This window comes from Chlamydotis macqueenii, chromosome 5, assembly GCF_036417535.1.
Source record: "Chlamydotis macqueenii isolate bChlMac1 chromosome 5, bChlMac1.mat, whole genome shotgun sequence".
NCBI classification, from domain to species: Eukaryota; Metazoa; Chordata; class Aves; order Otidiformes; family Otididae; genus Chlamydotis; species Chlamydotis macqueenii.
In genome coordinates, this window is record NC_141560.1 from 19223758 (window position 1) to 19249853 (window position 26096).

At 38.3% G+C, this 26096-nt stretch overlaps 1 protein-coding gene across 2 annotated transcripts in view; it reads right to left on the minus strand.

Moving 5' to 3' along the window:
• The window catches only part of TDP1 (tyrosyl-DNA phosphodiesterase 1), a 59042-nt gene extending 34970 nt beyond the window's left edge, over positions 1–24072 (minus strand). The window contains exons 1-12 of one of the 2 annotated variants that reach the window (XM_086748693.1): positions 24022–24072; positions 22724–23274; positions 21151–21194; positions 20430–20485; positions 19266–19362; positions 17014–17048; positions 14630–14722; positions 12803–12973; positions 11141–11219; positions 9199–9384; positions 8345–8393; positions 5269–5335 (exon numbers count right to left, since the gene is read on the minus strand). In XM_086748693.1, the coding sequence (XP_086604819.1) occupies positions 5269–5335; positions 8345–8393; positions 9199–9384; positions 11141–11219; positions 12803–12973; positions 14630–14722; positions 17014–17048; positions 19266–19362; positions 20430–20485; positions 21151–21194; positions 22724–23270 (1424 nt within the window). In that variant the 5' untranslated portion in view covers positions 23271–23274; positions 24022–24072. Of the gene's footprint in view, positions 1–5268; positions 5336–8344; positions 8394–9198; positions 9385–11140; positions 11220–12802; positions 12974–14629; positions 14723–17013; positions 17049–19265; positions 19363–20429; positions 20486–21150; positions 21195–22723; positions 23282–24021 lie in introns of those variants that run through there. The other variant, XM_086748694.1, reaches the window with a different exon arrangement.
• Between the last annotated feature and the right edge of the window lie 2024 nt (positions 24073–26096).

Here is a 26096-nt window from a genome sequence, read left to right on the forward strand (position 1 = left end):
CCCCAAACTCATTACAATTTATTATGCATGAAGTAGAGGCAACTAACAGATTTTTGATACCACCCTTCCTCTTCCCTTTTTTGTGCCCCTAAGCCACTGAAAAAATTTGAAGGCTTAAGAAGAGTAGAGGTCATATCTGTGTATATACATAAAAAGTAATTTAAACCAACAAGCTGTTGCTAGGGTAATTCAGCATCAGTGTTACAGAACTAAACTGTAAGCAAGCAGTAAATATATATACAAAACTGAAGGTATGTAATCATAGTATTTAGAAGCACTTTCTACTCTTGAGTTGTTAGTCCTCACTCAAAACCAGGAAGAAGGCTTCCAAATATATTTCTGCCACCCAGAGTTTGGAATATAATAGGCTCTGATTTTGTTTGTCACAATCTTGTGTCCTTAATTCAGCATTCTCTTCTAAATGGCAAATCAAAAAGAATCAATCAGCTCTGAAAAAACCTCTTAAGTGAACTGTGTTCATTCAAAAGCCTAAGACAACTGAAGTGTAAGGGCTGAAATTATTTATTGATGCTGACTTTCAGGACTAACTTTCTCATCGGTTAAGTCAAGAGGCTTTGCAGCTGAAACACTGTACGCATGTTTGGAGCAAACCTGACATCTTTATATTTTTTTGCAAGTCACACTGAAGTTTGGTTTCTAAAGAATAGACTTAGATACCTATGATATAGGAACAGCTAACTAAACTTGTGATCCCCTACAAAACTCTACACTTCACATACATACAGATTGTAAGGCTATACCACAACTCAACAATTCTTGTTAAGAGTTTTTATCTCACAACTGATAATTTAGGCAAACATTAAGTTTAAGGCGCAAAAATAATTAGGTAACTCAGTAACACTGTAGAAATGAAAACCAGGAAAAACAGTAGAATCGGGAATTGAACACAGATTTTCTTTAGATCTCTCTCACTGCTTTATGCAAGGACAAGCTTCTCCCACTATTAACTGCAATAATTTTGAGATACTAACTCAGCCTACTGCCTTTTTGCCTCCTGATCTTTAACAGATACAATTAAGTACCATGTTTTAGCAAGAGTACTACCACTTCTCTTCCATTTACATTTTACAGTAATCTAATTGCAGTTAGTTTCAACTACAGCTGATTGAAACTGGTAGTCCAGAAAGTTAAAATCAGAAAGGGGAACATATACTTTGGCCATATTTTCTTTAACAGGACAGCACAAATACATAAGGACAAAAAAAAAGAAAGAAAGTGATTATGTTCTTTGATCAAATTTGGTTGTGTTTTTTTTTTTGGGTTTTTTTTTTTTTTTAGCAATTACCTCATTGAAAAACTGATACTTTTAGAAAAAGCATTATTAACAAAGAAGTACTTAAGAAATGTTTTTGCTTGAGCCTAAAAGTCAGCTTATCTCCAGACTGCATAATAGAATAATAAACCAAAACAACTGGAAGGAGTTTCAGATGGGTACAATATCTCATTTAATCTATTCTTAATACAGCTAAATTTCAACTTTACCTTGGAACTTTCCTGGCATATTTTAGGAAAAAAAAAAAAAAAAAAGGCAAAACATATTACAGAAAGCCTGAAGTAAAATACAAGTGCAGTTGCTTTGCATAGCAAACATGACAGCCTATGTCAATATAACAGTTGCACCTCTAGTCAAATTGTCTTAACACATTTTAAGCTGTAAACTTTTCATCAGAATGCAGCTGGCAGAGGATGTACACAGGACTAATCTCACATTGCAGTAAACTTCAGGCATATTCAGTCTCAGAGGCAAATATAGTAAGTTAAATAAAACTAGCCTTGAGAAATTTTAGGTAGCAAAACCATGGCTTGAAGTAGTTATTTTTTGACAGCCATGGTCACAGTTTAGTTTACATGGTACCAGGTAAACTACAAGTGTGGGGTGAGGAAAAGGAGTTACTGAGTAGGTATTATCAGAATCTGAACAGTAAAACATGAAAGTCTTTTTGCTGTTTTTTAAAAATTCTTTTATGCTCCTAGGACTAGAACTCCTTATCACTTAACAGCTTAACTCTGACTTTAGACCACTAATCCCGACATTTTTACCAGTAACTTGCTGCTACTTCCTCCCTAACAGTCTTTTGTGGCATTTCAGTCAGCAGCTTATCTTTTTTCTTTTTAATTACACAGCCTCTAATGTGATGATTAGGTACACTGAATTAAAGAAGTAATTACTTTTTAACTCTTAAAATGCAACAGCTTTCAGCCCTCCTATCCCTCCACTTTTCCAATAGCTATTTTTGATTTTCAAGTAATTTAATTTTTTTTTGGGAAAGGAGGAGGAATAAAATGTTCTCTACCATGAATAAGGCGTCTTTTACAATACAGAAAATACTTTGCACTAACTTGCACTGCACTAAAAATGTGAATGCTTACAAGTTGTTTTTTTGTATGTACTTAACCACTTTTGAATTTCAGAAGTTGTTTTTTTTTTTTTTTTTTTTTTTTAAAGTGTTTGGTAAATATTTGTTGTACTCTGCAATGAATTGTTGAGTTTGAAGAGGAGACTACACTACAATCACAGTGCATTTAGCTGGAAGACATATAGCAAGTATCAATTGCCACCAACGTCTGATATTTCTGGCACAAATAAGGTAAAGGAGCAGACACAGGCCCCTTTACAAGTGGAGCTACTGAGACAGGGAACTCCGATAATCCTAACATCCTGAAAATGAATCTATGCAGATAAGCTCAACCTATAACCAGAGTAAGAAATAACTAATTCTCTATAGCACCACCTCTTTCATAATTTAGTTCTTACTTCAAATAGTAAATGGTTCTTCCATCTCAAGACACCAGCAACAAGGCTTGAACATAAAAACAAGTCACATCATTAGTCTCAACCATAAGAGAATAGGAGGTCCTTTGTACCAATGCTCCATCTCCCTCACCTTTTATGATGTTAGGGGAAGAACACTGTAGTTCTTCAAACTGAGAAGATAGACTATTATTCTTCAAAACTCTACACACCTAAAGAACACAAAACTAATACAACTACTATTATGGACATCTCAACAGCAAGTCAAACAAGCTCTCGTCAAACCAATTTCTTCCATTCTTTGAAAATAAAAATTTCACAAGGTAGCTGCAGAAACATAAAGCATGTGGTATTAAAAGTCAACCAATTAAAATGAGCATAAAAACACAATGTTTTATGTACAGCTAAAGTCTATCAGCTGTTTCAAAAGCAGCAATTAACTAAGCACTGCAAATCTCTCCTTATCAATGAGTAATAATGAATACTGAAAGGAAAAAACAGCAACTCTATCAGAGAGAAAAGAGAGCAAACTTCACCATTTACACAGTACCTAATCTAACAAAGCAGTCTAGTAATCATTTGCTATAAGTGAAATCAATATTAAGCTTAGTCATCTTATGCTTTCGAGAAATTACAATTCAGAACTGCATTACAGGTTAGTTAAATACACTCAACTAGCAGAAGAGATAGAGGAGCAGTCCACACGTCATAAAAATTGTATGCCTGGGTCAGAGGTTCTACCTCTTTGGGTGAGACTATAGGACACCATTTTTCAGCTCCATTAATCTTTCTCTACTTGTAAAAATGAGCTATTCCTTCACTATAAGCATAAAATATTTATCTTCTTTCAACTCTGGTAGGATCCCTAGTTTCTTGTTAGTTTTATATTGTTTTCCAGTGAGGTAAAGACAAATTCCTCTAATCCATCTACTGCCCAAAGCTTTGCATTGATGGCAAGTCTCTAAAATAGCTCATCTGATATTTAATTCTATTGAAACAGGACCTACTATTTTCTGTGTCTCTCAGGCTACCACAGATAAGAAGCTGCTGTATGTCATCTACTCTATGGTAACAGCTTAAATGCAGGCTCTCCTCAAGGGCCAGCATCTTCTGTTACCACAGGTTAAGAATCTGCATCTGGGTAGTCACTACAAAGCAATTATGCAGGGCTACCTGTCATCTGCAACCAATTCAACATACGAATTTTAAACAGCCCTTTTGTTGCCAGAGCAGGACCATAATATGCCCAGTAAGACAGGTATGTGGGTATTTTCTCATTAAACAGGAATAAAACAATGAATGGTCTCATTACCAAGTAATGTTCTGTGCACTAAATAAGAGACCAACCGAAAAAAAGGTTACATTTTTCTTCCAATAAGATTCTCATGAGGTATATGTTCACAGAAACTTTAATTAAGACTGCACAAACACCCCTAGTTTTATGATCTCCTCACTTATTGAACCATGACTGAACAATCTTGAAGTCCTGAAGGTGTTTGTAGCTTTCTTCCTTTGCTGAATGTGCTCAGAGGGCACACTTCAAAGGCAGGAGAGAAATTCTTACATGCTCTCTGTTCCAGTTCCATTCCTTGGACATTGATCACCAAGGCTCACAGCAGCAATCATGTACACTCTAGAATGGAAGATGCTCTCCACAGGCAACTGTATTTTCAGCCCTCTGACTACGTACACAACTTTACAGATTATAACTTAGACACTGGTAAAGTATCTTAACATCACAACTTTCACTTGGAAGAGTTAAAAGTTTCTGATGAAAGGCATGCGGAGCTGTGGTCTTGTAAAAGGTTACCAGATTTATGTTTATTTTTTATCTGCGCAAAACAACATTTTCCATTGTTCTCAAAACATGCTTCAGTTTTTAAAGATTCAGCCTGAGGGAAACATCTGGCATGGAGCATGTTGGACTGCTAGAATTTGGCAATATTAGTAGCAAGTGAAAATAGAAGTTCTTAACAGAAAACGTCAGGCACCTTTAACAAAAGATGATACTACCATAAGGGACTAAGAATTTTTGCGGCAGGACTGCTGCACTCAGAAAACAAACAAAAAAGCCTTCCTAATGCTGTTGTGGCTCAGTTGAAGTCTTGTTCCTATTAATACTGAGGCACAAGTAGGAAAGTGAACTACAACTGTAAAAAAAAAAAAAAAAAAAAAATTAAAAAAAGGAAAAAGTAGTAACATTATTCCAGTTCAGAGAGGAAAGCTTAAACAGAAGTTTGCAGAATCCAAAACCTGGTAGTGTCCTCCATTAACAACAACATCCTGTATAATTTCTACATTTGACTATGTTTTGGAGATAAGACTAGCAGACGAGGAACCAAAGGCTTTTATTTTACTGAGTTTAAGAATATCATGCTTCTGACCACTTCCTCTTAATTTGCTTTTAACACTCAAATATTACAGCATTCTAAGATTAAACATACAGTCCAAGAGAAAAAAAAAAAAAAACAAACAAAGAATTGAGTTCTACTTACTGAAAATAGGAATGCAACCACAGCTGCTTCTGTGCTGTCTGTATACTGTACGGAAGTGAGCCACCAGCTTAAGGAAAAAAATAAAACATGTAAATTTGTTTTTTGAAAGACATTCTAAAAGCAGCAAGCACCTTGGGGAATAAGTTATTGCCAGAAGATGGTTAAATGCTCCAGTAGTATAAAATAGTATATAGGTTGGGTTTTTTTTTCCATTTTTATAATTTAGCAGGTTCCTAAAGACTACACAGCAGACTTACACTAGGAAAAATAAGAACAGTATACAGGCTATAGAATCAAATTCTCTTAGAGGACAGATTTTTTTTTTTTTATGATACCACTTTATGCCAATAGATTAGAATCATTACCCACATAAGCTAGAGGGAATAAAAAAAGCAGCCTTCAGGGAAAACAAACAAACCAACCATAAAACAACATTATTTTAAAGAGTTAGAAGTTCTCTCATTAAATTGTATTTGTATTGATTTGGTCTCTGGTTAATACATGTTGTGATTTCTGGAAATGAATTTAATAAAGAAGAATCAGCCATGGCATACTGAGTTATATTAATGTTGTATATTAAAAACATGATGCAAAACCTACTGCATTCAACCTGTCCTAGAAGACACCAGAAGGACCTGTTACAAAAGCTTTATTTTTCTCAGGGATGCACTAACTGCAGCAGTGCACAGAGCTGTTCATTTGCACAAACAGAGTTATGTAATTCACCAAGTTATTCCACAATATGAAAGAAATTACAGTAAGGAATTATTGTGCAGATTGCATCTCTGACTTTAAAGAGTATCAACGTTGCTAAACAGATGCTGTAGACAACCAGACATTATGTCAAGAGAATATAACTTACTTGTGGGAACCTTAAATATCTATAAACTCACTGGCTGCAGTTTCTTCATATGCCCAAACACAGCTCAATTCAGAGAAACGATAGAGAGCTGAAAGCATTCCTGCTAGTCCTGTGTTCAGACTCCATCAGTTGTTAGAAGAGATCAACAACTACTCTACTTCATACTACGTCGGAGCTTAGGTATTTGGCTTGGAACAGGAACACACATTTAGTGCATTTGAATTCAGCAATGCCAAAGAATCACTGAATGGCTGAAGTTGGAAGCACCCTCTGGAGATCATCTAGAATAACTCCCTGCTCAAAGCAGGGTCAAACAGTTGCTCACTACAGTGTCCTGTCAGGACATTTAAACATTAGAAGCCATTTTTACTGTAAGGGTACGCTGTGCACACCTGTATCTCAATTTACATCCATTGCCTCTTGCTCTTTCACTGGTCACCATGTGAAGAATCTGCCTCTACTTTGCATCCTCTAATCAGATATTTATACACACAGGTAAGATCTCCCAGGAAAGTTCTCTTCTCCAGGCTGAAGAATCATTCAGCTCTTAAGCCTCTCTTTGTACGACAGATGCTTCAATCCCTTATCCATCTTCGCGGCCTTTTGCTGGACTTAGTTCAGTATGTCCGTATCTGTCTTGTACTGGGAAGCCAACAACTGGACACAGCACTCCAGATGTGGTCTACCAGTGCTAAATAGAGGAAACAGGTCACCTCCCTCAGCCTGCTGGAAACAGTGCTTCCTAACGAAACCTAGGATGCTGTTGGCCTTCTTGCCACAAGGGTGCATTGCTGGCCTACCACCAGATCAGTCAACATCAGCACTCCCAGCTCATTTTCTGCAAAGCTGCTTCCCTCCTGCCTGTTTCCCCAGCAACACCCAGTGTGTACTCGTGCCTCAGGTTCTTGCCCTAGCACAGTACTTCCCACTGCCCTTTGTTGAACTGCTGATACAGCTCAGATCTGATTCATCACTCCTCCTGAGCTTGTATCATTTGCAAACTCACTGAGGGTGTACTCTGCCCCACCATCCAGGTCATTAATGAAGATATTAAACACACAGCCCCAGTACCAATGCTTGGCACACACGACCACTAGTGGCTAATCTTTGTGCCACTGGTCACAACCACTGAAGCCTGGCAGCTCAGCCAGTTTCCAGTCCACCTCACTGTCCACTCACTCAGCCTGTACTTCTTCAGGCTGTCTGTAATGATGTTTTAGGAGGCAGTGTCAAAAGTCTTATTAAAGATAAGATAAACAACAGCCAGTGCACTCCTCTCATTCATCAAGCAAGTCATCTCATCATAGAAGGGCATCAGGTTAAACATAATTTCTCCTTTATCTTTATAAATCCATGTTGACTCCTCCAAATCACCTTCTTGTCCATTACATGTTTGGAAATGGTTTCCAAGATTTTGTTCCAGCACCTTCCCAGGGATCAATGTGAAGCTGATAGGCCTACAGTTCCCCAGATCTTCCTTCTTACCCATCCTGAAGGCAGGAAATAATTTCTTTCTTTCAGTCTTTATGAATCTCTTCCAATTGCCTTGACCTTTTGAAGACTAATCAACAACAGCCTCACATTGACATCTGCCAGCTCCCTTAGCATGCATGGCTGTAACCTCATATAAGTACTTGCAGTGAAGCTTCTGTTTTGCAAAAGCATCAGAATACTACAGTACCTCTTCCTCCTTTCGGTTGGCTGAGGCTATGCTTTCTATACAAGTATACTGACTCCATGAACACAAACACAGATGACTGAACAGAACAATTACATATTGCAATATTAAAAAAATGACTAATGAGTAGTGAAATATCTTATTCTCCACTGTATATGATGTGCAGGATGACACTGCAAAGAGAACAACAGGAGTATCTGGCACGCTCAGACCTGAGTTTTCTGCCAAAATGGAAGTATGACTGGAGATAGAAAACTGGGCAAGAGCTGTTTTTTCCTATACAGTGACATATGAACATGGCTATACAGACTTAAACATTATACATCAATGCCCACAAGGCTTTTTCTATTCAATCACAATAGGAGAGCTGGAGCGAGAGCTCCAGCAACAGTAATAAAAGGATCCTACTGCCACCTATTCTACCAAGTTCTCTCAGTGAGATGACAACTCCAGGTTTATTCAGTATCAGCCACTGAAGTGATTTTGCAAGACATTATGACCACAAAAAGCTAATAAATGGGGGTCCAGCTGCTTACCAGGATAGCCTTCCAGACTTTGCCTCACATTGTTCACAGTGGGATAAATCTTCATGGAGGGGCGGAGGGGGGAAAAAAAAAAAAAGGTAACTTTACTAACATAGCTCTAAATACACAAGCTGTCAATTCCCAAACAAAAATCACCTTAAAGAAAACTTACTTGACAAAAAAAAAGCATCAGAAGTTTAATTTTTCAGAATGAATAAAATTACACTGCAGCTTAAAACCAGTTGTGTGGCAGGAACAGATATTTTTAACTCTCCTGCAGAGCTTACCAAAATTAGCTAGCAAGATTCAAACAATCCTGCTTCAACCACTTCCACAGTGGTCACGTAAGCTCTAAACATTATTTTATGAAATTTTACACTCATATCTCAAATATGAGTATGCAGGGGCAATTAGCACAAGGTAAGGGCATAGTTTGACAACATTTTTGTCCTTGATTTAACAAGCTCCTGCTACAAACTTGTTTCTGCTCCTCCCCTTAACTGTACTAAGAACCTGACCAGAATAATGAGGTTAGAAAATAATTTGGTTTAGGTATTAATCACTCAGAGGTTCAGTTACATCTCAGTAGCAGAAACAGCTTCATCTACAAAGCTCAATGGAAAACAAGCTACAGAATGAGGCTATGGTTTTGATTAGATTACATATACTCCAGTGCCATGCAGATGGAAATTATAGTACATTTTTATAGTATGCCAAACATGAATAAGTGTCACTAAGTGGTAGCCTCATGATTTCAGGATGGAAACTACATTAATGTGTCTTCTAAAAGTTAAAAGCAAACCCAAGCCAATGAGTAGGATCTAAACAACAAATGATTAAAGGTCACTGGCATCTAAAAGACATACCAAATGAATTGGAATATCACATTTAAGGAGAGTTGTCACACTGCTGCCTGCAGCCACCAGGCTCTCCTGGAACTCTGAGCACAGCCATTTGGATCCATCAGCTCCCATTGAACCAATGCTTGAGAACTGTCCGACAACAGGCCAGGATTCCTGTGCTGGTATTGACGAAGCATGCTCTTTCAAAAGCTAGTGAGGGAAATTAAAACATTGAAACATTGTTAGACTTCAACAGGCAAAGAAAACCCTAATTAGGAGTTTGATATCACTTCTGATATAAGTCCTCCTCTACAATTTACTTTCAACAACAAAAGGAATTAACATTCATACTATCTATTTGACTTTGCAATAAAAAGTCATCAGGCTCTCCAAATAAGCCCACTGTTCCTTCAAGAGAAGATCAAACACAAGTTTTATCCAAAAGCACCAAAGCCAACCATTAAATAGTGGGTGAAAAGAATGCTAGCAGCTCTTCCTACAAACAGGAAACATTAGCTTCAGAAGTCACAATAAACTAAACAACTGAATCTTTTTTATATTCGGTGGTTGTGGGCCATAAAATTCCTCTCATACCCTAAAGCTCCAACTACAATAGAAGCCCAGAATAAGATGGGGGGGGGTGGGGGGGAGAGAACAATTGAAGAGAAAATCGAAATAATCATTTTAAAGGAGTTCTTTAGCTGTGAATGGAATTTAAGCACATTAAAAACATACAAATATAGGCACAAATTAAATTGTATGTGGTGGCTACCTTTTTCCCCTCTCTAGAGAGGACATACACTAAATGGCTTCGGTCATCACTGTTGTGTCACCAGGTCTACGTGCATTGTCACTAAAATAATTACACTTTTTAATCTCAGAAACATTTGCCACAAGACCATCTTTATCCTTTACAGGCTTTTGCGTTTTATTCAGTTTTCAATCAGATTTACTAGTGATTTACTAGGCCAAAATCATACAGACAACATCCATCAGAAAAGGTAAGCTCTTTATGAGCAAGGGGAGGTCCAAAAGAGTAACCTTCTGTTGAAAAGCAAATGTGATAATGAGACATTCTGCATATTACTGAAGTTTGCTGTGGACAGCATTAGAATTCCATGTAAAATCCATGATGGAATTTGAAATAATGCCACTTCAGCAGGAGATACTGGTTGAAAATCCCCCAATTATGAGAGGCTTTTAACAGATGACATGAAATACCTTATGTGATTCTAAACAAACACTTAAAAAGAAGGGGCCCTAGAACTTGAGATATGCACTCTTACATGAAGATTTACCACTATGGCTCACCTAAATAACACAGGAGAGGGTGGCAGTAAAAAATCTCCACATTACTAATTATTCACTTGATTTAAAAAAAAAAAAAAAAAAAATTCTATCAAGACCTTAGAAATGTAGAAGAACAAAACTAAAAACCTGACTGAATTGATGACATCAGCTATGTGCAGATTGGTTTTTAATTTCTTTTTTTTTTTTTTTGCCAGGTCATTAGGGAAAAAGAAACTGTAATAGCCTGTAACATTTAACTAAATAAAATAAGCCTGTTCCCTATGTTCATGCAAGTCTGTATCAACACACTGTTCCTCAGTGAGTGCCTTTGAAAGGCTATATTTGATTCCCAGTCTCATAGAAGACTGGATTTTGATAGTGTCACACTTCTAAGAAACACCAACAACAGACAGGAAGTCATTTGAGTGATGGTGCCTCCTCAGATATCCATAAGCACATGACAATTCAGACCACAAGCTGACCATGGCCCAGGAATGCTATGTACAGTCTATACTGTCCTAAGTCGCAAGCTTATGTAATGGCTAACTTAAACTGTAACAATGTAGTAAAAAATTGCTGATCACAGCTGGAAAAATTGAAAGGAACTAAAGAACGCTCTCCAAAATTACATTTACAGTTAAAAGGATATTAACAAGAAACATTACAATTTTAGTACCTTTCTGAGTCTAAGATGACCCCACTTTTCTTTATCACTACCTTGATATCGTCCAGGGGTAGAACCAAGCAGATACACTCTACAAAAAGAAAAAAAAAAACAACAAAAAAAAACCAAACCAAAGCACCACCAAGTTATTTGCAGCTCTGGAGTGTTTTGGTTTGTAAAGTATTAAGGTAGTTAAGTAAAACCTATCATCAAGCTTGAAAACAGAACTGTAATAAGAAATATTTAATGTTTCACAGTTAACGTTTACAATATAAAGAAAAGTGGATTTTCAGCTGTATAATTCATTATTAGCACCCTGCATGGCTGTCGTGCATCACCAGGCTGTTCTATACCATAGACAGAAACTGCATCTATTTCTGCGTACAAAAATGCAGAAGATAGATAATGTTAGCAATAAATGCAAACAGCTCGTGTTTGGCACAGAATTGGACACGTAATTTTGAGTAAAGCCAATATATTACTACATCCAAATCAGTAGATTCAGGTATGAGATTTCATTTGGGCACCTAACAGCTCAGATGCAAAGTACAGCTTTTTCAACTGTCTTCCTAATAATGGTTTAGTAACCAAAACCAAAGTTTCACTTTGCCCTGAAAACAGAGAAGAGATCTGCCCAGAGTCACAGCAGATGGTTTAAGAAGCTGTTCCTTACAGCTTTATCCCTGAATCAATGTCCTCTACATATTGATATGGCAAGGAACTGATTCATATCCTAACAAGTGACTCTTCCCTAACCCAGGCATAAACTCACACTAGCTAGTGCTCAACCAACCTGTCCAAGAACAGCAGCTCAGGCTCACCTGACCATACTGTACTTACTTCCTCCCCCTGCCCCCAATCTTCTAAGACTCCACATAAAGAAAAAAGCACATTTTCTTTATTTTATACGTTAAACTAGATAAGGTTTCAGTCTGTATTTCCACCACAGTTTATGACCTTTTCCAGCTTTTCTTCTCAACAAATTTTTGCCAGTTTATAAAACTGCTATTTAGCAGTCAAGGAGATTTACACTTTCTGATGTAAGTACCATATTTCACTGAAAATGCAGGATGTATCTATTAGAACTAAGCATCCTGAACTATTTTAAGTAACATCAGCAATGTAATATTAGAGAAGAGTGTTTCAAGGCAAAGTATATTACTGCTTAACATAATATTGCCTACCAGACACAATCCATGCCTGTAACAGGCAAAATTCTATACATACGTATACAGACTGAACTTTGTCTTACAAGTACTTCGCCTATTCTTAATAAAATCCCCATTACAGTAACCTTTGCTTATACGATCCCTCTTACATGACAAATCAAAACCAACTCAGTTTTTTCCACTGGTAATTTTATTGGAACAAATATTTAAGACAGACTGACTTAAATGAAAGTCCTTATTACTTACAGCTACCTTGTATCAAATTGCTGCTGATGCACCATTTTTCATTCTTTTAAAATTTATGTTTATAAAAGTAGAACTTTGTCTCAACATAATCTGCTTAAGACAGATTTATATAACTGCCTAACGTTAGACTCATCTTTGAACACAAGTCTGAAATGAGGTAAGCTTACAAAATAAACCCATGGTCTAACAGATCCGAACAGAGATGTTTAATTTTTTTGGGGAAAAAAAGCATGCAAGTAACTATAAACACAACTTATACCTTGTCTCTGATAAATCATGTTCTTGAATCAGATCTATCCATTCCTGGAGTGTAGGAGAATTGTAAGCCATCAAGTAACTTATTATGTCAGATTTAAAATTAGTTGCAGATTCACCAGCAGAACCAGTTGATCCCTGAGGTAGCCTTGGATATAAAGGGCTTAGCCATATTCTAAAAACAAAGCCACAAAAACAAGGACACCACACATTAACACATAGTTTCAGTAAGTGATTAAAGCACATCTGAAGGTCCTAAGTGAACACTAGACAGATTTATTGTGATACTAACTATAAAGTGACTTGCCTTTAATTTATAATTACAGAATCGTCAAGTCTTACACTCAATACCATGAAACTAATACTTTCAAATGAAAACAACAATCTCACCACATTTATCCACACATACATTTACAGCTTTCATCACTGTTAAACAGGCCAGGCTCAGACTTACTAACTAGCAGTCCTTTCATCAAGATTTTTTGTATGAATAGAACACTACAACACATTCTGCTAAGCTACTGGTTTGTGTAATGAAATAGAAAAATACCAGTTAAGGCATCTGAAAGTTCTGCATAGTTTGAAGAGTAGCCCACAATGATAACTTGCCTCTCCAGAACCGCCATCAGAACAAAATAGAGTGGACACTACACAGGGAAACCATCTACTTCTTTCCAGTCACACATTATTGTAGTCATGGAAACCAAAGGTTCTGCATTACCAATTTTACAACATGTTGATACTACTCTTTGTATTTCAGAAGCCTATAAAACAGAGAAGTCAGTGAACCATCATATTGGTGGTACTGTGTATTATTGCAGCGTGCAAAAGCTAAAAAGACAAACATTTTTCATGTTTGACAAGTAAGGCAACTTGTTAAGCATCCCAAAGAGATATTTTCATGCCATCTTGCCTTTCTGAAACGTTAACTGCCAAAAGATACTAAAACTATCCCTAAGTAAAAGATTTAAAGGAGAAAAAACAAAAAAACCAGTGGTTATATTTTTGCCGCTCAAAAAATCTCATGAGATCTTGTCTCAGACGAGTGAAAAGCCTCCAAACCTTGCCATATTTAATGGCAGCAAAATGGATGTCAAGGTGACAGTAACTTCTGAAAAGCCATTTTCAATTAGTTTGACAAAGAAATCTTATACCTTGAGTTACTGTGGAGATCTAACTAAAATATGCTCCCATAAAAATAGCCAAGAAAATAAGAGTGTGATGGGCCTTACATTAATATTTAACTTAGGGCTATTTTTTGTGCTCTAAACAAAATTACGTCCCAAGCTGGCTGTTAAGTTTGAAAACTTCTACCAAAAAAAAAAGGAAGAAAATTCTTTCCCAGGAAAGGATACTGGGTCATCTACTGTATCAAGGAACTAATGGTGCCCAACATACATCAGGTTACATTCTAGATACAGTCACAGAAGTAGAACATCTGCACATTCACACCATTCTTGTAGTATTAAGATAATTTTAAAAACAGCTGCTTCAGATTTGTATAAAGAGTACTTTATAGCTACTTTTTTTTCATAAAGAGACAGCATGGTATAATAAATGACCTTAAATCAGTCAGACTGAGTTTAAGGTAGCAGTCAGCTCAGGACACAATTTTGTTTACAGTAGAAAGCAAGTGGAGTTCAGGCTTAGATAGCTACCATCATTCTGGGTTTGATTTTTTTTTTTTTTTCCCCCCCCAAGATAGAGCTACCTTCAGAGTGTTAAGACTTGTACCAATGGAACATCTGACCTATTATCACTTCTCCAGCAGCAGCAGATACCTATAAAAAGTACTGAAGTAAACATATACCTGCTAGATATTGCTGCTTACCCTTGAGTTTTCTGGTGCCAATCTTCAGCAATAAGATTGGATGTATGTATAACAACTCGAAGACCTTCTTCATATAACAATAACATCATTTTCCTTTAAAAAAAGATATACAACACTGTTTCAAGCACAGAGTAGGAGATAAATTAACAATTCATTAAAATGCTTGAAGATATATATTTTTTTAAAGATTTGTTCTGCATAGTGCAAACACTTAGACTTCAATCCACGTGCATGCCAAACCTGCATGGCAGTCACTAGACTATCCCCATATATTTTGTTCGCAACACACAATATATTCCAGAGTACCGCTTAAAATCTCATGCAACTGATTGCCCAAAGCAAAAATAAATACTTGCGGAACACTTTGTGTATTTGCTATGTTCTTCACATAAACTTACTCCTTTGCAGATTGTTAAAAAAAGAAGCAAGGAACACTAGAAAGCCTTTGCTTACAGCTGAATTTATTAAAATCTACTTCTCTTAAGCTGACAACTTAAACCAAGAAAAGGTATGTAGGTAACTATCGGAATTGCAAAAAAACCTATTTATCTACCTTAAATCTAAACTCAAGCTACAGCACAAAGGAGTTTTAATACTAGCAACTGAGTTTAAAATAAGTGTCTGTATTTTTTTGTAACACAAGTGCCCAAATTTTCATATACAAGTTTTCTCAATAGTTTTGTAAAGACAGCATATTCATGTGACCCTGAAGAATAAGATGGTTTCCATAGAAACCAACGCTCAAAAATGAAAGCCGTTTCATGTTTATTTTCATTGCTGTCCCCTGGCAAGAGAATGTTACAGAAATTTTATCAGGCTCAAATTCAGACCATGATTTATGCAGCGATTTCTGCTTTTAATGTTAGAGTTCAGCATACCAACATCGAAGTACCTGCAGGTTTTCCTGTGCTTACTGCATAGTTTATGCAATATGCAAGACCCTCTAACTATAAAATAGTTCCGCACATCTGTGTCATGCCTTAATCTAAGCAGAAATTGCATTGACAGTAAAATAAGTAATTTATAGCAATATAGAGTGCAAGATTAAGGTCTATAAAAGCAATAACTGACTGAAACACCACTACTTAAAAAAAATCACTGACATGTAATTTAAGTTTTATATCATCCAACAGGAAAGACGGGAATTTAAGTCTTTATATTTGATGGGGTGAAATCTTTCAAGTTTCTCTTGGAACAAAATTGTTTGATTACCCACCAAGAATCAATTTACTGGCCTACTACTCACTTGTGTTCCACCTACAACAGAACATGCACTCAGAGATACGTTATTCAGAACAACTCTTTAAAATATAGGGTTAAAGAACCATAGCGTTTAACATCACTATCACTTATTTATCCAAAAGTGTTGTGGAAGAAAAAACTTTAAAGTTGAGCATACAGAGAATCAGAGCTGCCACTTAAAGTGCTTAAGCGAAAATAGGCTAAAGCTTCAGAAATGATCAATTTGAACAATGTCAATTCCATTTACGTCCCCCTCACTAAACCTCAAAGAGAAGCAAGAGTCATTTTTAAGATGCCGATTTCTTTCTTTTATTCACATATTATTCTCCAAAAAGGCAATGAGGAGCTTAGTATGCTTTCTACCAGAAACACAGATGCACCTTAAGTGGGCATTTCAGATCAATGTTTTAAGGTAATGTCATGTTTTATAAAATGAGTTATACAAAAGGATTAACTGATTAAAAAATACTGCAGTGCTCTGAAACCAAAGATCTTTGCTATGAGACATAAGAGTAAATCACTTACCTGTAGTTTGCAACCTACAAAATTCCCCTTGTGACACTTACATAATATCAAATTAAAGGTTTTTTTTCTTTTAAAAGACCCCAAAATTCAGTAATTATTTCCAGATCATCCATGTTAACTGCAAAAACTAAGCAGTAAACTACTGTTGTGTCCAACCTACCAATGACTGAAAAAGTCTGCGTTACAGTTTTCCTATTATGGCATGAGTTAAGAGACAGGACCTGCAGTTCACCGACTTCAGTTGTCCAACTTGCACATCTCGTATCTACCAAATAGCTGATTTGTTTCCTTAAACTAGAACAATCCTATCATCTATAAATACTAAATAATTAAATAAATTTTTCTTTAAGACTCAGTAATTTCTATGAAACCCAGTTTTACAGCTTTAAAATAACTTGCAGATAAACAAAACAGATACTCACAGAACGTAAAGTATATTGATGAAATGTAAAAGCAATATCTATCAGGCCTTCAGAAATAAGTTTTCACAGACAGTAATAACCTATCTTCCTATCCCATAAATACTTTAAGACACTAGTTACTAGTCAAATTATGGTAACTGCATGAACAAACTCTGTGGTCACCTTTAGAAGTGGAGCTTTCTGCTTCATACTTACGTATGGTGAGTTCCAAATGCAATATCCAGTTTAGCCTGTAAAATAGAAAAAGTCGGTAATTAAAAATTCCTCTTGTGCATTCTTATATGCAAGAACGTCAAAGGAGAGTGGTGATTTTTCATTTTGTTTCATTTCACTGCTCTCTAGTGGACAGATCACAAAATACATTATTTTTCCCCTCAACACCTTTAGAAGTACTCTCTAATTTCTACAAGTCAGAGTTAAGTGGCAATGTAACTCTGCTGGAACTACTCCAGCAGAATTCCTGGTCTCTTACCAGCAAGATTTTCAGGAACAGTCAGTCTTGCAGAAAATGACCTGAGGGTCCTGCTTGGACACAAAGTTGAACAGGAGTCAGCAATGTCCCCTCACAACAAAGACAACTAACAGTGTCCTGGGCTGCACTAGGAGTGTTGCCAGCAGGTTGAGAGAGGCGATCCCTCCCCTCTATTCAGCATTGGTGAGGCCACACCTGCAGTACTGGATCCATTTCTGGGCTCCCCCATGCAGGAAAGATACAGATATACTGGAGTGAATCCAGCAAAGGGCCACTAAGATGATGAAGGGACTCAAGCACCTCCCCTATGAGCAAGGCTGAGAGAGTTGTGGCTATTCAGACCGAAGAAGAGAAGGCTCAGGAAGCAATCTGATCACTGTGTACAAATACCTAAACCGAGGGTACAAAGGAGAGGGAGCCAAGCTGTTTTTAGTAGTGACAGGACCAGAGGCCGTGGGGACAAACTGAAACACAAGAGATTCTTGCTGAACATCACAAAATACTTTTTTACTGTGAGAGTGACAGAGCACTGGCACGGGTTGCCCAGAGAGGCTGTGGAGTCTCCCTCCTTGGAAATATTCAAAACCTATCTGTACATTGTCCCGGACAACCAGCTCTAAGTGACTCTGCTTTAGCAGAGGAGTTGGACCAGATGACCTCCAGAGGTGCCTTCTGATGTCAACCATTCTGTGATTCTGAAGCAGCTGTTACAAGCTGCTTAATAGCTAACATTGCAAAGAAAAGGACAGAAACAAGACAGAAATGCAGAAATGCTTTTTTATCAGTGCTCTGCCAAGAGTATTTACAGCACAGTTTCTATGGAGAGAATGAAACACGACTTACAGATGTTAAGAAAATATTCATAGCCAGTGATGGCTCCAACAGTGTGCCTAATTATTACGGGCATGGAGAAGATGGAACACTTGCACTTCATTCCGGGGTACTAACATAATGGAATGCATCTAGACTAACAGAAGAATCTGAAGAGGTATACCCAAATAGAAAAATTATCACAAATGCCATTTGCCCCTGCTACTCGCTATTAACTAGACAGACAAGTTTATCATACGGGATACAGTATGTTCAAATTCTCATTGTGTGTGAAGAGGAAACATTACATGCAAAAACATAAATTTATTGTTAGCATATCTGAAATCTGCATCTAAAATTGTTGCTACTCCACAACTCAGTGCAAACATCTGATTAGTACAGCTCACAGTAGCCCAGAAATTCTGGCCTTGAGAGCTCGCTATGTTTGGCATTAACACAGCCAAAGAATCTCTAAGAAACTCAGGGGTACCAGACTGCCTGAGAAGGAAGACAATTTCAAGATCATCCTCTTACTAACAAAGAGTAAGACATCCCCATGATCAATTAACATACTCCACTCAGAAAAATCCTGAAACACCAGCAAGTTGCCATAACCACATCTCTCTCTGAGGCTGAAGCAAATAACTTTATGACTCAGGGACAGCAAAAGAGTGAGCATAACATCAGAGAGAAAGTGGCATGTGTCAGGAAGTGTGTTCATAGGAATTTAAACAATATTACGGAGACTATTTGTAATCGTATTTTCTTGTGTAAAACATATTTGGACAAATAATAACTCTTTGATGAGGCTTAAGATTATAGTGACACTAGACTAAGTTCTGCACTTTACACAAGAAGTGCTTTTTTTTCAGCCATTACAAAAATTCAAGTGCAACACGTTAGCAGAGGTGTGCAGCTCTCCCGTGAGCCCTGTGACATTTTTGTAAGCAGCTGTTCTGTGCAAACCTTTTGTGGGTGACAGTTTACCATAATCACAGAAGACCAGGAACATAGTTACCATGCTCCTACATGGTATAAGTATATTCCTTAAAGCATAACAATAAATTCTTGACTTCCCATGTAATGTGTCTCTCTTCATCCGTAACAAGATTGAGTGCAATAGACGGCTTAATTTCAACCAAAGGAGAATACAAATGTTAATTACCTGACAAAAGCTAATGTTCTCATAAGGGCGTGCTTGTGCAAGCAGTTCAGCTTTGGATTCTCTCTTTTCGCCATGAACGATCAACAATGGCTTCTTCCTTAAATAAAAGGAGATTACTATTAAAACAGCAAGTGAATTAGTAATCAGTCTAAACCACTCCTTCATGTAGCTATGATGTCTTGTTCGTTAATCTGACAGCCCAGCAGGAAGACAGCACTGAAATCTACATGCCTTATTAACTAGCTAGAAAAGGCAGTAACTACAATAGAACCTCAAAGAGAAAGATACTAGAAAACTTTAAGGAGGTGGTGTGGGGGGAACAGGAAGTGTGGAGTAAATCAGACACCAAAATAGAAACTAATAATACAAGATCTTGTAAGGAACTCCTGTCCATACAGCTAGAAACAGACAGATAAAAGCTCTCAAAAGTATTCACATACATAGTGTGCATCCAAAAATTTAATTGTTACCTTACAAAGATGATGGGAAGAACGAGAGGAAAAAGGAGAGGGGATAGGTCTACTCTGACAGTAGTTTCATGTTCCCTTCCTAATACTCTGTTCTACTGCACTTCCAGTAAAATAAAAAATAATTAAAAAAAAAATAAAAAAAAAAAAGGAGAGAAAACTGTCATACACTCACTTAATCTGCAGTAGGTTGCAATTATGAGAATGGAACTTCAGGTAAACACAAGAACGACCTCCATGACAATATCCAGCAGCTCCAATTGTATCACATCCATAACGCATAATCCTGATCATTTTCACACAGTGTTCTTGTACCCTTCCTACATTCCCTCCTTCCTCTTGCATTACCTTGCTCTTGGCTCAGTAAACTGTATGGCAAAAAGCTTCTTTTTCCATCTTTACACGTCACCTACTGCATTGCCATCATGTCCCAAAATGGGACCTCCTAAGTTAATTAACAAAAATCAGAAACCAGCCATGCTGAACTGTGACCATTAACAGACTTGAAAAGGGCAAGAAATCAATAGAGAACTACAACTGCGGAATAAGCACAAAAGGAAACCCAAGAGCTCTATACACAACTGGTAACAAGAATTTGCAACTGCAAGGAAGCGTTCATCATTTGGTTATAACAGCAACTTGCACGAACAGAATGATTTGGAAATGGTATCATTTCATCTTCATAAAATCAACATACCTGAATTCCTGCGGATACTGTTTTACAAGCCATCCCACATCTATACAGTAGTTAAACTTGTACATGAGAAAAAGAAAACACACCCATTAAAAATAAAAGGCAGGGTTTGTCAGAAAAATGAACTGTAGCAAAAAAGCTTTCTATGTAAAGTGATTACTCAATACTACTTACAACATACATAGCATGTTTTAGAAACAGGCTTATTTTTGAATTTCACATGCTTTCTATCATGTCTCTTTAATGATTCAGGAATAAATTTAAGTTATTCAAAAGCATGTATTACTGTTCATAAAGTTTAACATGCAGAAAAACAAGAATCACACATAAGGTAAAAAGCTTTGGTTCAAGAATCATCTCTTGGCCACGTGCTTATGCCATACAAGATAGCAAAAGCTTCTATGCAATAATAAAAGTATAATTCCTAGATTGCAAGACTTTTTTTCTTTAAAAATTGTTTTACATGCAAATAAATACGCATTTTTCAGTTGTGCATTCCCTGAAAACAGAAGAAAGTAGTCTTATAACTGTCTGAATTCTAAGCAGATTGTGGGATGATTTTTATATTTCAATAAATTGTTGTACAGTTGAAAATATTTAGAGTTCCCTCTGTATTTCAAAAGTTCCCTGTTAATATCAGCCACATGGCACAAACATGGATTAAGGTTAAGGTTAATAAAGTGAAATAAGCAAGTGAAATCAATTTGGCAAACAGAAAACTCACCTGGGCAGAAGATATGAGAGTCCCAAAAAGAGGAGACAAAATATCTATTAAAAACATTAAAGTATAATTGAGTAAAAAAAGGTTCAAGTAAACATCTAACATCTTGAACAGTTTGATAACTACCACAAGTGCCAGATTGTTCACAGACTTGGTGTAACAGTCACAATTAAGTTTACTGTTTTGAATATTCAAGTCACCAATTCCCCTGTGAAACCCTTATGGTCTTACGTTTACAAAAAGCATTAAACCTCTCAAAGTAGAAAACAAATTTTAAAAACTCATTAGGAGAAAGACCAAGATCGTATGGAGAAGGGGACATAAAACTACTCTCTCCCCTACAGACAGAGCTTAAAGAAGTGTGGCAGGGTAGAAGCAGTAAGGGCATAGTTAATGCTTAAAGAGATATCCGTTGCAGACTGATTGTAGGATACGTGCATCCTTCGTTTATTCATGATCACAGAGAAAACTAATCTGATCGGGCATTTATAACCTCAATAACTGAAGCACAGCAGCAACTTGAAAACATATCCTACAAATACCTTCTAGGATAGACAAAATATTTCATGCCCTGTCTCTACAGAAATCTGATTTTGTGGGTTAACCACAAAAAGACTTAATCCCTGCACCAGTTCAACTAATCACCTAGCAGGATAACTAGTCCTCAGAGAGGACAGGCCAAAAGCCTCAATGAATTCACAAAGCAGATAAAGACACACAGCAGAGCTGCAAGTGAGGTCTCTGACACCAGGCTGCCATCAATAACGAATGCTCACAGGGAGCATGTGAGGTTGAGGAAAAGTTACAACTTACTTGTATAGGTCTTCAGGCATTTGCTCTCCTTCAAAGAGCCATGAAATTTTTCTAATAAATCTCTTACTAATGCTTGTTTCTGATTCTGTCTTGTGATGCATATTTCATTTCTGAACGAGGGGATGTTCACAGGTGCACAGAGCCCCACCTCCCTTACATCAAACTACAACTACACAGCATTCCTGAAACATCACTTTGTACACTGAAGACTTCACTCCATCTTGACTTACACTCACTTCTAATTGAATTGAAATGGGCCCAGGAACTCCAGCCACAGAACTTCAGAAGTACTGTCTTGCACTGGACTAAGTAACAGTGAATTACTAGGTCCAAACCACTCAGCAGCACGAACACAAGTTCTAACAACTACGCAGGGAGCCTGGCTAGGCACCCAAGAAAAGTATCCCGCCAAGAGCCACGAAGGCAAGCAGTTTTCCCCAGATTAACTCATACAGAGAGCAGCAATAAGCAGCACCTTTGCTGCTGAACAATTGATTTGCCTTGGCTAAGCAAATATTAGATTTCTGCAGCACAACTCAAAGTTACAAAACAATCGGTATCAGCAAATTAATGCTTTATACACTATACTACAACAAAGAGGCAAAGATAACAGAACCAATTCCTACAACTTGCACATTTAGAATATCAAGCCTGAGTTGCACCAAGGAATACATGCACTTTAAAATACCCACAAACTAAAAATAAGCATTCTCTTGCAAACAAGTCTCCCAAAAGCCCACTTATGTAGAAGCCACTTGTTCACCTTTTATGTGCAGGGCCCCAGAATTATAGCTCTGTTCAATTCCTCTGACTTTAGTGAGAAAAAACCTAAAAGGGTTTCCTCCATTCAACATATCCCAGGTATCTTGGGCTTCACTGGATGTTTCATCACACTCCTCTGCTTTCTGATTCTCTGAAAGTTCTTCAGCTTTGCAAAGATTCAGAGTATGTTCTTCGGGTACATCACATTTTTCTTCTTTGACCATTTCTTTGTAAGCATGCTTTTCCTGATCCTCGGGCTCTTCATCACTACTAGAAAGACACCAGCCTAAGCCTTCTTGGCTAGTTCTCTGCTTTTCTGCTAGAGGTATTTCTGTAGAAACTTTTTTATCACTGAACTTCAGGGGAGAAGCTTTTCTTTTGTGAGCAGCTTTTCTAGCGTCAGAGCATGGATACTGTGGCCCGCTTGTTCTGGAACGTGCAGCATTCAATACCAAAGATGTAGATGGTTTTTCACTGTCAGAATTTTCTTCAGCGCTTTCATCGCTGCTAGATACTGTCCATTTTCCGTGTGCACCTTCCTGAAGCATGTTCCTAGGGATTAAAAAAACCAAAACACCAAAGAGGAATTGTGCATTTTTGCTACACTCAGGTCTGTTTTACTTCCTAGTTTCCGTTTATTACTAGAGAACTTTGCTTTTTGTATTCGGTGGCATCTCCCTGTAACTCCTGACTCAGGAAAATTTCATCGCGCACAAGGGGTATTTGTTTCTGTGCTCAGGAAACAAAGAAACACGTGCAGTGGGAGCAACCATTGAGCGGGAAGCAGCTAACGTGTAAATCTGCACATGGGAAACCGGCTGGGAGAGCCGGGGCACGTACAGGAAGGCATTTCAGAAGTCAGAATAGTAACGTGCATCGTGCAGGCATTTCTCAGGCCGACCCTAACGCCGAGGAGCACAGGGCTCCGGAGCAGGGAGCCGAGTGACGGTCGCTCTCTCCGGCCGCCCCTGCGGGGCCACAGCCTCCCTCCGCCGCGCCCCAGGCCCCCGCGGCGCGTGTCCCCGAAGCCGAGGGAGGCCGCAGGCCCAGGCGGCAGCGCCGCCGCCACCACCACCGAGGGCCGTGTGACCGCTCCTCCCGCCGCCTTCGAGGCCGCTGCGCCCGGGGCGGTACCGCAGCGGGGCGGGGCCAACGGCAGCGCGCAGCAGCAGCCGGCGGCGGCAGCGCGACCCAGCGCGCGGGCCACGGCGACAAGGGGCTCAGACGGCCGCGGCCGCTCCCGCCTTGTAAACCCCGCCAGCGCCTCCCCCGTCCCGCTCCGGGAGGCCAGCCGCTCACCTCCCTCCCGGGCGCCCAGGCAGCGCACCCCTCAGCTACCGACGAGAGCGGAAGAACCGCGGCTCACCTTCCCCCCCCCCTCCCCCGCGCATCCCGCCCCCTACCCCTCTTCCCGCGCCAATGGCGCGCGCCTGGGTTTAGCCAATCGGCGCCGGCGCTGCGCTTGCCCCGCGGGAGTTGGTTGCTAGGCTGCGTCGGACCTGCGCGCGCCGCGGGTGTGTTGCGCCCCTGTGGCTTCTCGCGGCGCGGGGTGCGGCCGCCGCGGCCGGAGGGGCGAGGAGCCCGAGGGGCCCCCGGCCCCGTCCCCGTCCCGCCGGTGCCCGGTGATGCCCGAAGGGCTTTTCCAGCCTCCCAGGGGCGCACGGGCGTCCAGAGGCCGTCAGGCAGTGCTGGCAGCTCTCTAGGGCTCCTAAAGTGATAAAACAGCCACGTCTTAGCGACCTGAATTAATGTAGTAAGTCTTTATTTGACCTCAGTATTAGTTTAGGGCAGGTGCAGTATTTGCATAATTGCTCATTCGGCTCGGTGTTAATTACTGTGTCTGAAGTGCCCTGCTAATGAGATAACTGTGTGACGACTTCAAGAAGGGAGTGGGTGGAAAGCAGGTGTAAAATTAATCAAACTAAGAGCATAAACTACATCAAAGCTTGCCCTATCTACCCAAATGAACTGCCTTAGCATTTGGTTCTCATTAATTTATTACAAGCTTGTGACTGCAGTTAACAAGTAATCCAGGTGTTTTATATCAGCATGCAATAAAATCAGCAAGCTACACCTAGAACACATTAATGAAGTTTCGACTTGCTTGTGTAATTTTATTAGTGCTTTTCTGCAGGGTTGCACGTAATGCTTTGTCCTGAAACAATCTGTGGGTATACTCTTCAGCACGGGGAGGTTAAATTTTTTTATTATTAACCCTTGCTGAAGGTCTTCTGTGGCAAAAGGTCTTAGGAAAGTTGTATGGTTTTGTATGTTATGTGCATAGTCTCTTGCCTAAGTATAGGCTATGGAAACAGTATTTGTTTTCTAGAAGTACTTCAGAAAATTTGATGGTTTCTGACTATGCTTGCACTGCAGTCTCTCCTCATAGTTCCTGTCTATATTGTGACTTAACTGAGAATTAAAGATGCCTGGTATTTTTCAAGAAAAAAAAAAAAAGATCTTGCAGAAACAAATTTAATGTAATTTGGTCTCTAGAAGCCTGTACTGCATTTTCTAAGTTTGCAAAAAGCCTTTTCATAATAAGCATATAAAATGTAGAAGTAGGAAAACTTTATTTTGATGTAACAAAAATTTAAAATTACATGGACTCACTTTCAGCTACTGTAACAGAGTTCTCACTGAGATGCAACTGATCTTTAATAGTTTGTTTAAATGGCATAGTTTATTCAGTGAGGACCTATTTTATTTTTCCCATAACAGGTATCCAAAGTAAAAATATTAGCTCAGGCTTATTGTTTTTTAGTGCAAAGCACTTTCTTTCTGTAGGTGTTTGAAGTGTGTGATGAAGATAACAAAGGCTGTTTAAGCAGAGAGAACTTTAAAGTTGCTGTAGTAATTTTGTTTGGTTATAAACCTTCAACGGTATGTATATTTTAATTTATATTCTGAAGATCCACCTTATAGAGGTGTCTCACGATTGAGAACTCTGGATACTGGCTGGTCCACACTAACTGGAGTGAATTACTGTAGGTTTGGTAAACAGAAATATCTACAGATTCTTAAAGTAATTTTCTTGTCTGGAGGTATTTATTTCAAAAGAAAACTTACCTTTCCTGCTGCAGAAGGAGACATTGTGGGTTGTATGTGTACAAGATGTATGACAGAGCTTCTTATTGATCAATTATTGGTTTTTATTAGTTGTACACTCAATTTCTTTACTCAGTGGTTTCAGTAGAAGTGAAACTACCTCGTGTCCTAATAATAAACATGTATTCTCAAAAATACAGCTATTTTTGGTTTCAGGTAACAGTTGGGCATTTTTAGTCTTGAATTTTCTAATATAAATCTATAAGCTATATGAAAATCTTAATTTCTCTCAATAAGTCTTTGGGGTTTTTTTTATGTGTTGCATG